This window comes from Solea senegalensis, linkage group LG2 (assembly GCF_019176455.1).
Source record: "Solea senegalensis isolate Sse05_10M linkage group LG2, IFAPA_SoseM_1, whole genome shotgun sequence".
In the NCBI taxonomy this organism is placed as follows: Eukaryota; Metazoa; Chordata; class Actinopteri; order Pleuronectiformes; family Soleidae; genus Solea; species Solea senegalensis.
Window position 1 is genome coordinate 25,940,653 of NC_058022.1, and position 15,783 is coordinate 25,956,435.

Genomic DNA, 15,783 nt, shown 5'->3' on the forward strand with positions numbered 1-15,783 from the left:
TAAACTAGAAACACAAAGGAAAGTCCCTGGAAATAATATCAATGTGTCTTTGGCACCAAGACAGCTGCTTAATATTGATGCTGGGCTTTGTCAAATTTAAGGGCACGAGGGCAGATGTCTATTTAAGACATGTCTTTGGTGATATTTCTATTACAATAGTGTTTTTCTTGTTGTTGTTGTTGTTTTTCATAGGAAATTGACACATCACATTAGAATGCTACCTGGCATTCAGGGGGTAAACATGGGTGAATATTGACCAAATAACAGCTGTGAAATGAATGCAGCCGCACATGATACAAACTTGTTAACAAACAATACTAAAAAAATATATATATATAAATAGTAATAATAGTAAATAAAGTCAAAAAGAGACCAAACAATGCCATTTCATGAGATTTTTAAATACCTTTTTCTATACATCAGTATATTTAGCATCTTCAAAGCACTTGTATATTGCTTAAAAATAAATAGACTTGAGCTTTTTATTTTTTCCATTCATTGCTCTCGCTTTTAGAGCAGGAATAATCTGGATCAGAGAATTGTACCTTAGGGCAACACACCTTGCAAGAGCAGCATTCCATGATTCACCTGTGGAAATAATCCAAGCATCCATTCTTTTTCATTGATTTACTTAAAATGTTCATTAGAGTGAGAAATGTCTGAATGGTAGTGATACAGGAGCATTTGCAACAAAACACACATGTCATTCATTTCTGAGAGTAAAGTTTTTCTTCCTGAATTCACATGGTGAGTGATCGCTCTCCTTTGATATTGTTTGTAAAGACTGTGCCAGACTGAAATTCATTCATGTCTCTAAAACCAATGTCAGATTGTCTACATTAACATGGGAAGTCTCTTCAAAGCCAGATGTGAGAAGGTTCTTCCTCAGAGTCAGTCCCTTTTGTTTTATCGAAATCTGGTTGTTTCATTTTTTTATCACCCAAAAAAGGCCTCATATATTCCCAATCTTATTATTATCCTTCCTGTAGTCCTGATCTGGAGGAGTCCTAAAAGCTCATGAGACAGTCTGCAACCATAAAAACTGGAGCTGGATTCACATAACTCCAACGACACGGATAACGACGTGTGTTTTTTATTGCCTACTGCATTACTGAAAGAAAGGGCAGGTGAGCTGTCGCTCAAGAATGTTCCACTTTGAAAGATAGGCCTACATAGATCTGTTCAACTCCCCCTGCTTTGTATGGCGTGCTGATTAAGCAAAGCAGGGACTATTTTGATAAGATGTCTGTTTGGAACAAGTCTCACTTTCATATCTGACCTTAAGGTTTCTTTAACTATTTAACAAATCAATGAAAGACACTTGTATGCATGTTGCATAAATACACATGATGTATCAAAACTATGAATATTAATATCATATATAAACATGATATTTCCAGGTATGGTAACATAAAGAGTGTTGCATAGCTTGACATTCTGAAAGCTTAAGTAAAGTAAGGCAGTTGCAGAGCCACATGTCTGTCATAACAATTTTTAAAAAAGTTTATTTCTTACTCAGTGATGTATTTCACAGCAGGAATACTGCAATAATGAGCCAACATGTTCACCACACTGCATTTTAAGTGTGTGTTAACATGGCGGAAAGGTTTTCTAAAGGTAGACCACAGCGTCTTTACACTAATCAACATTTAGTAATAATTCAACATGAGCATAAATTAAATAATATGGTCCTATCTAAAATGATGGCGACACGCTACAGATGGTTCCTTTTCAATTGTTATCATTTTATAGCGCTTCAAATTTAATGAGCAAATACTTTCCTTAAGAGAGGAGGGAACCCAAACAAGAGTGAATCTGCGTTTTATGACTCAGCGGAAGCCACAACTTGACTCTTTCTTATTCCCCAACCCCTCCAGGTATCTTTCCTATGACATTTGGCTTAAGCACCATTTTAACAAGATAATGCTTGTTCTTTAAACTTCACAGCACCAATGCAAACTCAACTAACACCTGATCTAAAGAGAAGCAGCAAGAAGGGTAAGAGTCATTGAAAATGATGCCCTCCTATTTACCTTTGCTGATAATTAATAATGTACATGTTTACATTACCTAATGCCAGTCCACTATAGCCATGCTAAAAGACTACTGAGGGAACGACAAAGCACTGCATAGCACTGTCTGGCACAGTCTGTTCAAATTTACACTCCCATCACCTATTATCTATTACCTACTATTTGTTTTATTTGCAATTGTTTTCATTAAATGTTACAAAAACAACTGGATGAAGCAGAAATGTCATATTTTCATCAACGTTGCCACTTAGTTTCCAACCATTGTGTGTTTAATTGGTTTTAACTGGCTTTATTGCTGCAGTTTTATGAGTCGAGGAGCTTTAGTGCTACAGACTGAATCTAAGATAAATTGCTTGACCTTTTCGATTACACTGGCGTGAACATCATGGATGAGTTAGTTGCAAAGTCAAACATCTCATCCCTGCTGTAGGAACATGCTGATTTTAGGCCAAATTATTGTTTTTAGGCCAAAGAGACAAGTTAAAATTTCAGTTATATAATAATATAATATATAATATATAAATTATATAATAATAAAGTTGCAATTACATTGTTAATCAAATGAATCTGTATGACACTTAGTCACTGGCTAAATTTCATAATTGTGACAGCTCCAGTCAGAGGAAGAACAGAGGTAAAATTGTCTCCTTGAAGGATGACTGACAGATGAAATATTCAAAATGTATTGTACTGTTATGTTCAAAATCATGACACTACCTGCAGCCACTCTTAACCACACCCCTAAGTTATAAAAACCCAGCCCCTTAAGAACATTGACCCCAGTTTTCTCACTTCTCACAATTTGAGGAACCAAGACTATTTTATATTTTTACACTTTTTACTTACTTTACTGACTGAAAGCTTTTTGATTTAATATTACTACTATGTTTAATTAGTCAAATTTTGATTCATGATATCCCTTTATATTTTTATAGGAAAAATCATCCGTTACCCATCCTGCATCACTGTCTACAATAAACTGTTTTTTAAATGGCTTCCTGTGTTTCAATGTGCACATCACATCAGATGGCACGTGAGCCAGCAACACCAGCGTTGTATTTCTTGGCCTGTCACACTGCGGTGAACTCATTCGGCTCAATCAGTGTAGCAACAGTAACAGCAACCCATCACAATCACTCGAACAAGTATTATATGGAAAACCTTTGAAAACACTGCCAAATGACCTCAGCATTACATCTGTTTTTCCACAAGAAATTTCAAAGTGACAAATGATACACTTTCATTGTGTGTATCAAAGGTTTTGGTCTGCATTAAAACTCTGCCAGGTTTTAATTGAGCATCTACTTTATGTCACCTCATAAGATGTAACATGCCCGTTAATATTAATCTGACATATATATAATAAATGTTAATATGACTAATTTGGTGCAGCAGAATTGACTCTACTGTTACTATTGCAGTTTTAACAGCTGATCACGAAGCCTCTGGGTAAGGGGTATAAACTGGTTAACAACAAAAATGTGGGCACTTGACCTTTTGCGATTAAGTAAAAAATATGTGTTGATAGGTGGTGTTGACTTCGGCATATGCAGCTAATATATAGTATGTACTAATCCACCAACACAAACCATCTTGAATCTTGAATCACACTCGCCTGTCAACAAAAACTAACCACACGAAGCCATCACTCATCAGATGTGACTTTGGGGCACTCACAGTATGCTTAATTCAAGTATGTGCTGCGTTTGCACGGACAGATACAGACGAGTAGAGATGTGTCTGCACCTGCAGAGAGTCAGATAGTTTGGTAAGGAGGAGTGATTCCAACCCCCGGTCAATCAGTTAGAGCTATATCCAACACAGTATGAGAATTTTAATAACACTAGCCAAGGAAACATTTTTAAAGAATACTGTGTATGTGTGATTTGCTACTACCAGTACATTGAATCAGCACACATGATAATCAGCACACACTTGATTGTTTTGTCTCCAGTAATTTAAAAGAAGTGGAAATCTTTATTTTGATGTTGACTGGAGGTTCTCACAAACCATATAATATGGGACTCAGAGAGTATTTGGCTGAATCAAACGTCACTTCTGTATGTTTTTTACTTAAAAGATTAATTCTGCATGAGGAATACATTGCTATTATTGTTACATATCAGCGCAGATACTTTTATTTTGAAATTCTGAGAAATATATACTATTGCAATATCATAACTGGAATTTCTTGACTGGATTTCTTGTAATTTTTATCTCATATTGCCCACCCTCTGTCTGAGTATAGTTTTTTTTCCCCAAAAAAACATTTTTCACTTGACTGGTCCCCTACTGGTCAGACTAGACACTCCGTGGCCCCAAGGTCATTTGAGTTTGACACCCCTGCTATGGATAAAGGTAATGCCACACAATATAATGTCTTCATCTGATTTTAAGGACCAAAGAATTGACTGTGTTGAAATGAAAGGTAAAGTATTACTCTAATAAATAAAGAGCTTTGTCTGCGCAGGACCATTGTACAACCACATAATGTACTGTATGTCCTTCTGCTTTAACAAATGGTTGACTTAGGCCCTCCACAATTACACAGCTACCAAAGCACTGAGGTGAAATCACTATACAAAATATTCTTTCTCAAGCAGACAGAAAAGGAGGAGCTTGCATAAAATGTGAGCAAAAGTTACTTACTTTTTAACAGAAGGAGTTGTCCTGTATAGGGGAATATAAATATCAAACTAGTTTTTAATTAAAAGTGAAAAATTACCAGTTTGCATGCAGTAACAAAATAAAACATGACTAAACACATTTCAAATATACAAGGAGGCATAATGTGTTATTTTAATGCAGACCATCCCAAAAAAAACATGTTCAAACAATACAACTATTCATATTGTACATTTTGTTCTCCAGCTCATCATTCTGTGTGCTGTATCCATGGCACTGTGCGGTAGATGGTTTGCAGAAGTATCATTGACTTTTCTTTTCTATTTACTTCTTCTTCATCTTCTTTTTAACTCTGTAATTGATGTGAATTTAAAATGTAGTGATGCACATTACTTGGTGAAAAACATGCTTCAAGGAAGGCATGGAAGTAAATGATATTAATAACTTTACACTTGTGAACACATTATACTGTATGTCACACAGACAAGTGCATGCACCGGAACAAAACTCACCGTCACGTTCATTCTCTTGGTACAACAGTACCACCTACTGTTCAAATGGTTCAAATGGTTCACATGTGCGCATGCTCATGACCGATTTTACGTAGCACGCATGCGCAGTTTGTCTCAGCGGTCATTCATTATAAAGCTCGAAGTTCCTCTGTCTCTTTCCACCTTCAGCCATTTTGACAATGTTGGGAGCTGTGGGACGCTGCTGCACCGGGGCTCTGCAGGCTCTGAAGCCTGGGGTCCAGCCCCTGAAGGCTCTCGTTGGATCCCCAGCCGTACTTTCTCGTAAGTGTTGCACGCGTGAAGCGAAATCTTATCGGAAAAAGACGCATTTTATTGCTTGTCAGAGGAGGGCAGGGACTGTGCTAATGGGAGCTAATGCTAGCAACACGCTGGCTGCCGGTAGTGCAGCAGGCCTGTCAATGAAATGTCAAATTTGACATGTATTGTGATGATACTTAAGTATAAAGTAGGTCCAAGTAGCCATATGTGGTCTTACAAACATGTGTCATGCGTCAGACAATAAGTAGACTTTGTTTTTCTGCTGTTGACAGCAATGACCTTTATGTAATGACATGAGGTGCTGGGAGATGCTAACTTAGCATTAACGTTAAAGAATGCATTTTAGACGAGACAGGGCTGACATGATGTCAATTGGCGTTTCCCCTACAAATGCATTGATTTGGTGAACATGAATAGTAAGTCTGAGTGGTTATGGTGAATTTTAAATATTTATATTGTAATGTCCTGCGTCAGTCATGAAAAGCCGCAACAGCATTAGCAATCTTAGCTTAAAGTACGCTTCATTCATCTGTCAGTTTCACGCGTGAACGTCATTTATCGTTGGATTAAAGCGTGATTTTATGTACGTTTTTATTAGATTTAAGTGTTGTGGTAGTTTCAAAGGTTATGTTTTAGCCCATAATATCTTGACATTGACAAGGTGCCTTTAAAATAAATGCACAAATTGTTACCGAATTTATTTAAGATATATTAAGATTTATGATACCCTTGTCTCCATTCACTGCTGTTAGCAGGTGAGTATTGGGACAAGGGTAGGTGGCGTTAAAGTCCTGGTTACTTCAGAGGTACAAGTAAGAAGGCACATCTTGATGACATACATGTGCCAAGTAAATAATAAGCAGCTACCATTTAGGGCTTCAAAATATATGGAAAGCAACAAGTAGAGGGATTTTGTGTTTTGCTTCATTGATCTTTTTTTTGTTTAAATCCTGTTTTGCATGTTAAACAAAACCTGTGTCTAAAATAGTTAATGCATGTATCATTTGTTTTTCTACTTTTCAGGTAGAGAATATGTCGCACCTGCTGCTGCTGCCAGTGTAGCCACTGGTCGTATTGTGGCCGTCATCGGTGCCGTTGTTGACGTCCAGTTCGATGAGGGTCTTCCTCCCATCCTCAATGCCCTGGAAGTCGCAGGCCGCGAGTCCAGGCTAGTCCTGGAGGTTGCTCAGCATCTTGGTGAGTTGCTTGGATCTTACCCTTTGCACAGTTGCAAGTAGAAGACATGTTAAAATACTTGCCACATTAACAAATGAACTTCACTTATGTATGTTAAGGGGAAAACACGGTGCGTACCATTGCTATGGATGGTACTGAAGGTCTGGTCCGTGGACAGAAGGTGCTGGACACTGGTGCCCCCATCAGAATCCCAGTGGGCCCTGAGACCTTGGGCAGGATCATGAATGTCATTGGCGAGCCTATTGATGAGAGGGGTCCAATCTCAACCAAGCAGTGAGTTCATCTTGAAATTAATTGAATTGATGTGGTGATCACTATAAATGGTGCCATTAAACCAAACACAATTTTATACACAAGAACTACTCTTCTATAAAAAAAAAAAATACATCTGCTGAAATTAAACTGAGAGTTGTTTACCCTCCACAGAACTGCACCTATCCACGCTGAGGCCCCTGAATTCACTGACATGAGTGTAGAGCAGGAGATTCTGGTCACTGGTATTAAGGTTGTGGACCTGCTGGCCCCATATGCCAAGGGAGGAAAGATTGGTATGTGTGCAGCTCAGAAGTGGAATCTTGGTGACAAGCCACTTAATAATATTCTAAAAGTAACCTAAACATTTCCCCTGGATCCAGGTCTGTTCGGAGGTGCTGGTGTCGGCAAGACTGTATTGATCATGGAGCTGATTAACAACGTGGCTAAGGCCCATGGAGGTTACTCTGTGTTTGCTGGTGTGGGAGAGCGTACCCGTGAGGGAAATGACTTGTACCATGAAATGATTGAGTCAGGAGTCATCAACCTGAAGGACACTACTTCAAAGGTGAGATTAATGGAAATCTTTTAAACAATGAATTTTTCACATATTGTATTTATCTAGAATTAATCAACCACTGTCCTGATCTCATCTCCGTTAGGTGGCACTGGTGTACGGACAGATGAACGAGCCCCCTGGTGCTCGTGCCAGAGTGGCTTTGACTGGACTGACCGTGGCAGAGTATTTCCGTGACCAGGAGGGTCAGGATGTGCTGCTCTTTATTGACAATATCTTCCGTTTCACACAGGCTGGCTCTGAGGTCTGTATCCCTTTTTAAGTTATCTTTCCCTAAACAATTTAAATGAATAATGTTGATTATAATACAGTTTTTATTCTGCATGCAGGGTTAATGTCATGTAGTGTCCTTGATACTGACCAAATGTGTGCCTTTACCCTTCAGGTGTCTGCTCTTCTGGGTCGTATCCCCTCAGCTGTGGGTTACCAGCCTACTCTGGCCACTGACATGGGTACCATGCAGGAGAGAATCACCACCACAAAGAAGGGTTCAATCACATCTGTGCAGGTGAAGGTTTTGAAAGTTTATTGCTGTGACTGGATTAGGATTTTTTTTTTTATTTATCATGTAGCTTGATAAATGATTACCCCAAAAGAAACGTGTTATGACTTCAGATTGAGTCTTGACCTCTTTCCTTCAGGCCATCTATGTGCCCGCTGATGATTTGACTGACCCTGCCCCTGCTACCACATTTGCTCACTTGGATGCCACTACTGTGTTGTCTCGTGCCATTGCTGAGCTGGGTATCTACCCTGCTGTCGACCCCTTGGACTCAACCTCCCGTATCATGGACCCAAACATCGTTGGAGCTGAGCACTACGACATTGCCCGCGGTGTGCAGAAAATCCTACAGGTGAGTCTTAGTCAGTCATACTTTAACACAGGCGTTTTGGTTGTGCTTGTACTGAAACATTTATTCCCTTTCCCCCTGGCCCCATAGGACTATAAGTCCCTTCAGGATATCATTGCCATTCTGGGTATGGATGAGTTGTCTGAAGAGGACAAGCTGACTGTGGCCCGTGCCCGCAAGATCCAGCGTTTCCTGTCCCAGCCATTCCAGGTGGCCGAGGTCTTCACTGGCCATATGGGCAAGCTGGTGCCCCTCAAGGAAACAATCAAGGGCTTCCAGAGCATCCTCGCCGGTATGTGTGCCAGAAATTACTTTCTCACCATTTTTATTTTCTAGATTGTGTAGGTGACACTTGTCTGCTTCAAAATCAGATACTAATGCCCATTTTGACCTTTTTCTTTTTAGGAGAGTATGATGGTCTGCCTGAGCAGGCCTTCTACATGGTTGGCCCCATTGAGGAAGTTGTTCAGAAGGCTGACAAGCTGGCTGAGGAGCACTCATAAACCTAAATGATCTGTGAGGAGAAAATTAGAGGGATCCTGCAGTTAGGAGCACTTGGTTTGTAAAACATGTCAAAATACAAATGTACCTGTCTTGTCATCCTGAAAGAAAGTTCTATTTAATGTTCCCAATGAAAGATGGAATAAAACACTGTCTTTACACAAAACTGCAACTTGTCAACTGTATATTTCCAATGGGCTTTGTAGTTGTAGTTTTCCTGTTGGGACATATAAAATGTCTGTCCTAATATTGACCACAAGATGGCATTCCTGAGCCATGTCGAGCTTTCTTAACTGTTGCAGCTTGGTTGTCACAAAATGAAATAAAACGGACAAATACTGCCGATGCGTGATTATTTTTTTATCTCCACTGCTGTGATTCTGTAGGGTTTGTTTAGCAAGGGAACCACAGAAGTAAATCTTGGTTTTTATTTGTTTGTAATTGGTTCTTATTATGAAATATTGTAGCATATGCTGTGCTTAGAATTACCTCTAATTTGAAGTAAATGCTCAATGATGGGTTTAACATTAACACAGTCATTTGTACACAATCCTAACTGGCACAAACGTTCTCAGGTCATGATGGCTTCAGGAGATGAGGCATTAGGTAGATGTTTTCTATCTAAAAAATATACAAATAAACTTCAATTTCTGTAAAATACAATTCAAAGGGAGTTTGGTTATTATCATGGTCAGGCCCTAAGATGGGTCAATGATTGGCAGCAACATTGATTTTGTTGCATTGTTAGTTTTTCCTGCAGTTTTAAATTTAAAACAAACTAACCTTATTTGTTCCTAGGGTCAAAAATACCCAATTGAAAACACTATTTTTGAGGCTTTGGAAATGATTATGAACTCCAAGGACTCGGAGGCCGACACGGATGAAGCCTCAGAAGTAGGAACAGACCAGCACATCTCCCACTCATCTGAAGACTGATCTGAAGATGAGTGAAGTGGAGGAGGATGATGCTTTTATGAAGACACTGGTTTCTTACATCCCCATTCCAGCTGCTGCAGGAATGGTTGCATATCTGTAGGGTGCTGCTGCTGCAGCAGGGCCTAATAATGACTTATCAAATTCTCCTTGAAATGTATTTTAAACTCATCGGCTGCTGCAGGAATGGTTGCATATCTGCAGGGTGCTGCTGCTGCTGCTGCTGCAGGGCCTAATAATGATTATTATCAAATTCTCCTTGAAATGTATTTTATGGAAATTATAGTAGGTTTTGTTTTTTTTTCAATAAAAAAACTGGCCTTGAAAGGGTTAAAATTTCAAAAAGATTATTATTTGATATGTATATTTCAGGTCGAAGTAGTTTTAACAGATTCCATTTAAAGTGGAAAAAAAATAAGCGCTTTCACGTCAGAAGAGCCCAGATGCTTTGACCAAGAATAAGAAGACAAAGGACGCAGCACAGCCGTTGAATTGCTGATCACTGGTACTCACTGGATCAAATGACAACAGTGGCCTGGATCCTTTGAGACAGTTTCCTGTCAAAGAAATTACTCACTATTCTGAACTAGACACTTTGCAGAAGGTCCATGAGGGCTGTTAGAAATCCTACAGACAGAAATATGATTGAATTCTCTTTAAATTTGCTTGAGATTAGGGGAAATATTTACAGAATGTTACAAAGATAATACACTCACCACATGTAGAGGTCCTGCTTCTTCTTGACCTCAAAAAATAGGCACTTGTTGCAGTTTTTTATTTCACACACCTGCAGTATAATTTATCTTTAACAATACTGTTGTGTATATAATCACATGAGACAGAGGTCAATAAATAAACAACAACACTCACCTCATTGATAACAAACACATTAAGCATTTAACAAGTAAGGTGTTAAATGCCTGTCCGCTCTGTCCATTTTTGTATCTAATACAGAAACATAACGTTTATTATTATGACAATACCCACACAGAAAATACTCATGGGAGAACACAGGTGTCTATGGGTACTGTGGTCCTCAGGTCCTGCATCAGGTGCCTGGTTCTGAAGTCGATGCCTCTAGAGGAGAAGATGAGGGCTCTTTCCTTGTTGGTCCATTTACCCTGTTCAAGAGTTTCCACAACTTAAAAACAAACTACAACGGTCCTGTTATGTAACAATGTTTTTGCTTTTTTATCCAGGATAATCATGTAGGTCCAATATATTATAATAAATGTAATATTTGGCAAATTTAAGAAGGTTTGTCATTAGTGGACAACTCATAGTACTGTTTAAATTCAAACGCACTATTCGACTTTAAAATGTGCTTGTTTTGTTTCGTATGTTCAAATACATTTATTTAAAAAAACATGTCGAAGACGGTCATGAGAGTCTTCCACTTTAACCAATAGGAACAATAGGAAAGGAGCACGTGTCCGCTTTCGGCCAATCGATTGCAAATCGTTTTCTCGCGCAAAGTATAAATACACCTGCCCACGCGCGGTTTGTTAATTATTTCTTACACAGGGACAGTTACTCCTGTCTGTGAGAGTAATTTTTGCCGTGTACTCTACGTAGTTCACTTTGGGTTACTCTAAACTACTGGAAACATGGTAAGAATTCGCATGTGTTTTTCTGCTGTTCAGGCGTTAACTTGCTTTGCCGAGAATCAAGCGTTAAGTCTATTAAGCAGCATGTTAAAGACGAATCCAGCGGCGCCGCCATTACTGCGGTGGTACGTCGCCTGTCGCTCTCCGCTGTCCTGCACAGTGGTCACGGTCAGTGGAGTACTCCACAATTAATTACAGTAACGCGAGTAGTTGTAATTATTTAACTCCACCGTTGATTAACTCAGCTACTTTATTTCACAATAACACCACTTTGCGTTAATTTACGCAGCCTTGATAGAGGCGTCTAACGTGAGCTAGCTAAGCGTAAGTTAGCTTGGCGGACATTACCGTTTCACTGCATTAACCTAGGCAGAAGCTTCCTGTTAAATGTAAGATTGACGATTGTTAACCAAAAGTTATCGTGATATTGCTTTTGCGAACAAAGTCCCCTGTTAATATTTTTGATCCACTTCAGGCGAACATCGTGGTCCTCTGCACGCCCAGGGAATCGGTTTAGACCGTACAACTTGTGTAGTTCGCATTCAGTTTTTATCCAAATGTGGAGTTTCCCACTGCTGTTGAAGCAGCCGAGAGTTGCGCAGGTTCTTCCCGACTTCCTAGACGTCATTGTCAAAATTAATTCTGCTTTAAAAAGTCCAAGTAAAAGTAGAAATGTACACTTATGACAGCTCCCATTAATCGCGCGTATACTGGAGACGCCACCGTCTGTCCTAAATGTTTGAGACGCAGCTATCAGTCGAGATTTAAGCTCATATCAAATGCATCGTTTTTTTGTACTTTTTTTTTTTTTAAATTTCTTTCTATTAAGAGTAATTGTAAAAGCCTCGGACCAAATTAAATGCCAGTGCTGGTTTGCATCTTCCCTGACCCACTTATGTAAGGGCAGTGTACTGTTACTCTATTACTTTTTTTTTTTTTTTGCATTTTTCACAAGTAAATAAAGTTTTTTTCACGTATCAGAAACTGTTTTTAAAGAATTAACAGCCTCTCTTGGACTACCCGGTCCATGTTTGACAAGTCTAAAGATGGAGGCTTTTGATCTGGACCTCATCTATGTGGAAAAAGCAGTGTAATGCCACTTTTTTTTTGTATTATGACAAATGGGTAGAATGTTTTGCAAATCAGAAATTGTATTTTAATTAATCTACTGCCTCTGGGACTATCCATTACAGGTGTGACAGTTCTAAATATTGAGATTTTGGATCTAGACCTGGTCCAATGTGGTTTAGATGCAGAAAATTAAGTGAAAGGTTTTTTTTTTTTTTCCAATATAAGTAAAATTGAAGTGGTGGGGGTCTGCAGGAGTTCAGACAATGCTAAAGTTTATTTCAAATGCCCAATATGTGCAGTCAATGCAGGAAGAGGTGACATGGAGGAAATTAAATTTCCCTTACCTTTGGTCAAATAACATGCAGGAGAAAATGTTTGACCTCCAGCCTCTCTTCAGCACAATTATCATCTCTGATATGGTCTGACATGTGCAACTGGTATAAAGTATTTCCTTTCCTTTTTTCACAGCGTGAGTGTATCTCCATCCACGTTGGTCAGGCTGGAGTCCAGATTGGCAATTCCTGCTGGGAGCTTTACTGCCTAGAACATGGGATCCAGCCGGACGGACAGATGCCCAGTGGCGAGACTCGTATAGGAGGGGACAATTCCTTCAACACCTTCTTCAGTGAGACTGGGGCTGGGAAACATGTCCCCAGAGCTGTATTTATTGACCTGGAGCCCACTGTCATTGGTTAGTGTTATCACTTTCACAATGTAGGTGTATGTATTTTAAGATGCAGTCCTTGAGATTTTAAAACATGTAATTCATATATTCCCTTAGGTGAGGTGCGCTCTGGAACTTATCGCCAGTTATTCCACCCTGAGCAACTGATCACAGGGAAGGAGGATGCTGCCAACAATTACGCCCGTGGACACTACACCATCGGGAAAGAGCTCATTGACTCGGTGCTGGACAGGATCCGCAAACTGGTGGGTAACTTAAAATCAGGAGTAAAAGTTTAGCGGCTAACTCAATCTTTGGAAGGATAAAATAACTGGATATAACAAATGATACATTAGCCTTATCTAATTAATAATAATAATAATAATAATAATAATAACTAATTAAATAACAAGTTGCATAAATGTCAAATTATTATGTATCATGTCAACTGGATAGTCTACCTATTTCTTTCTTATTCTATTCAAAATATCCAACATAAATCATGATGTTTAATATTTGATCACTGTCTCCCTCTCTGCCCTCAGGCTGACCAGTGCACTGGTCTGCAGGGCTTCCTGGTTTTCCACAGCTTTGGAGGAGGTACCGGCTCTGGCTTCACCTCCCTGCTGATGGAGCGTCTCTCTGTCGAATATGGCAAGAAGTCTAAGCTGCAGTTCTGCGTCTACCCAGCTCCCCAGGTGTCCACTGCGGTGGTGGAGCCCTACAACTCCATCCTGACCACCCACACCACACTGGAGCACTCGGACTGTGCCTTCATGGTGGATAATGAGGCCATCTACGACATCTGCCGCAGGAACCTGGACATCGACCATCCCAGCTACACCAACCTGAACAGGTTGATCAGTCAGATTGTGTCCTCCATCACCGCTTCCCTGCGTTTTGACGGTGCCCTCAATGTTGATCTGACAGAGTTCCAAACCAATCTGGTGCCATATCCTCGTATCCACTTCCCTCTTGCCACCTACGCCCCCTTCATCTCTGCTGAGAAGGCGTACCATGAGCAACTCACAGTGGCCGACATCACCAACGCCTGCTTCGAGCCGGCCAATCAGATGGTGAAATGTGACCCTCGCCACGGCAAGTACATGGCCTGCTGCCTGCTGTACCGTGGCAATGTGGTGCCCAAAGATGTCAACGCTGCCATCGCCACCATCAAGGCCAAGCGCTCCATCCAGTTTGTTGACTGGTGTCCAACTGGTTTCAAGGTCGGCATCAACTACCAGCCACCTACTGTGGTTCCTGGTGGAGACCTGGCCAAGGTCCAGAGAGCTGTGTGCATGCTGAGTAACACCACCGCTATCGCCGAGGCCTGGGCTCGACTTGACCACAAGTTTGACCTGATGTACGCCAAGCGTGCATTTGTTCACTGGTATGTGGGTGAGGGTATGGAGGAGGGAGAGTTCTCTGAGGCCAGAGAGGACATGGCAGCACTGGAGAAAGATTATGAGGAGGTGGGAACTGACAGTGTAGGGGATGAGGATGAAGAAGGGGAGGAATATTAAACAGGCATGTTTCATTACCCTACTGTAACTGCTGTTTGTTTTTTTACAAATCTTTGACTGCACTTTCCACTTCTGTGTCCGCTTTCATTACATAGGACCTGTATCAATTTTGTCTTGTTCTGATCTGTCCCTTATGTTGATTAAAAAATAAAGTTCACTGACTGCAGTTCCTCTCAAATATCATCCATACAATAGAAAGATTGTATTGTCCTTGCTGAGCCACATCTTTGCAGCCTGTGTTCACTGCTAAATAACATTGTGTCAGATTATTTTTCTATTTTTGTTTTTACTAATTTAAACACTCAGATTTGCATTTCTAAACTATTGTTGCACTCTGGTTTAGTAATCAACTTTTTGCCTGACCCACAGATGTAGGCCTTGCAGTCTTTGACCACATTTATGTGAAATTAAATGGATAGTAAGACTTAAATTTGGCAGAATTTATCAAGTTTCTGAGAACAAAAGGATAACACTTGCATATGTAATGCCCAATTATAGATCAAGTCAACCAGATCCAATTCAGATCCATTCTAATTTGATTCAAAGTATCTAACATCAATTTCATATTTATAGTCTATTAATACTATGTCACTGTTGTCATGATTTCCAGGAATATAATTTGTGCTCCCAATTCACCTCCAGAATCAAATTTATTGATGAACTATATTCCTGGATACCATATAGAGACAATGACCTATGATTTGTTTACATTTATGACCCACATAAATTCGGACCCTGTAGTCTTTGACCATACTTGCACAATTTCAGAACTATTAAACATGATTTTGTACATAGATTTACTCTTTATCAACCAAATTACCTAGTCTTCATGGAAGCAGGAGTAAAATAAAATGATTTGTTTTGCCTGCTTCCTTGAAAAGAACAGACTTTGTATATAATTTAGGAAATACAGATTCTAACCTTTTCTTTGACTGATTTTTTTTTTCCCTCCTCCGCTCAGGCTGTTAACTTCTGGGAATTCTGGAAAATCCTCATGATTATCTGAGAGACTCGGAGATGATGGAGCTGTTTGGGTGAACCAAAACACAAACCAACAGGTGAGCTCAGCGTCATGAACATATCAACTGCACAGTGTGTGTTATTTAAACAACCCTACTCTTATGACCTCAAGATGGACACAGAAATGGAGACAGTATC

The 15,783-nt window shown here is 39.7% G+C and overlaps 2 protein-coding genes and 1 pseudogene across 2 annotated transcripts; 2 read left to right on the plus strand and 1 right to left on the minus strand.

The window, feature by feature from the left end:
• Positions 1–5,310: 5,310 nt before the first annotated feature.
• atp5f1b (ATP synthase F1 subunit beta) lies at positions 5,311–9,170 on the plus strand. Its single transcript, XM_044016433.1, has 10 exons — positions 5,311–5,452; positions 6,473–6,646; positions 6,745–6,919; positions 7,073–7,194; positions 7,282–7,466; positions 7,561–7,719; positions 7,861–7,983; positions 8,117–8,329; positions 8,417–8,618; positions 8,732–9,170. Exons 1-10 carry the CDS (start codon positions 5,350–5,352, stop codon positions 8,827–8,829), a joined length of 1,554 nt encoding a protein of 517 aa, XP_043872368.1. The 5' UTR covers positions 5,311–5,349; the 3' UTR covers positions 8,830–9,170.
• A 1,019-nt stretch (positions 9,171–10,189) lies between these two features.
• LOC122765378 lies at positions 10,190–11,369 on the minus strand (annotated as a pseudogene).
• On the plus strand, positions 11,288–14,791 carry LOC122761255 (tubulin alpha chain-like). The gene is made up of 4 exons (XM_044016446.1): positions 11,288–11,370; positions 12,907–13,129; positions 13,220–13,368; positions 13,648–14,791. The coding sequence occupies exons 1-4, from the start codon at positions 11,368–11,370 to the stop codon at positions 14,623–14,625; spliced, it is 1,353 nt and encodes a 450-aa protein (XP_043872381.1). The 5' UTR covers positions 11,288–11,367; the 3' UTR covers positions 14,626–14,791.
• The last annotated feature ends 992 nt before the right edge of the window (positions 14,792–15,783 follow it).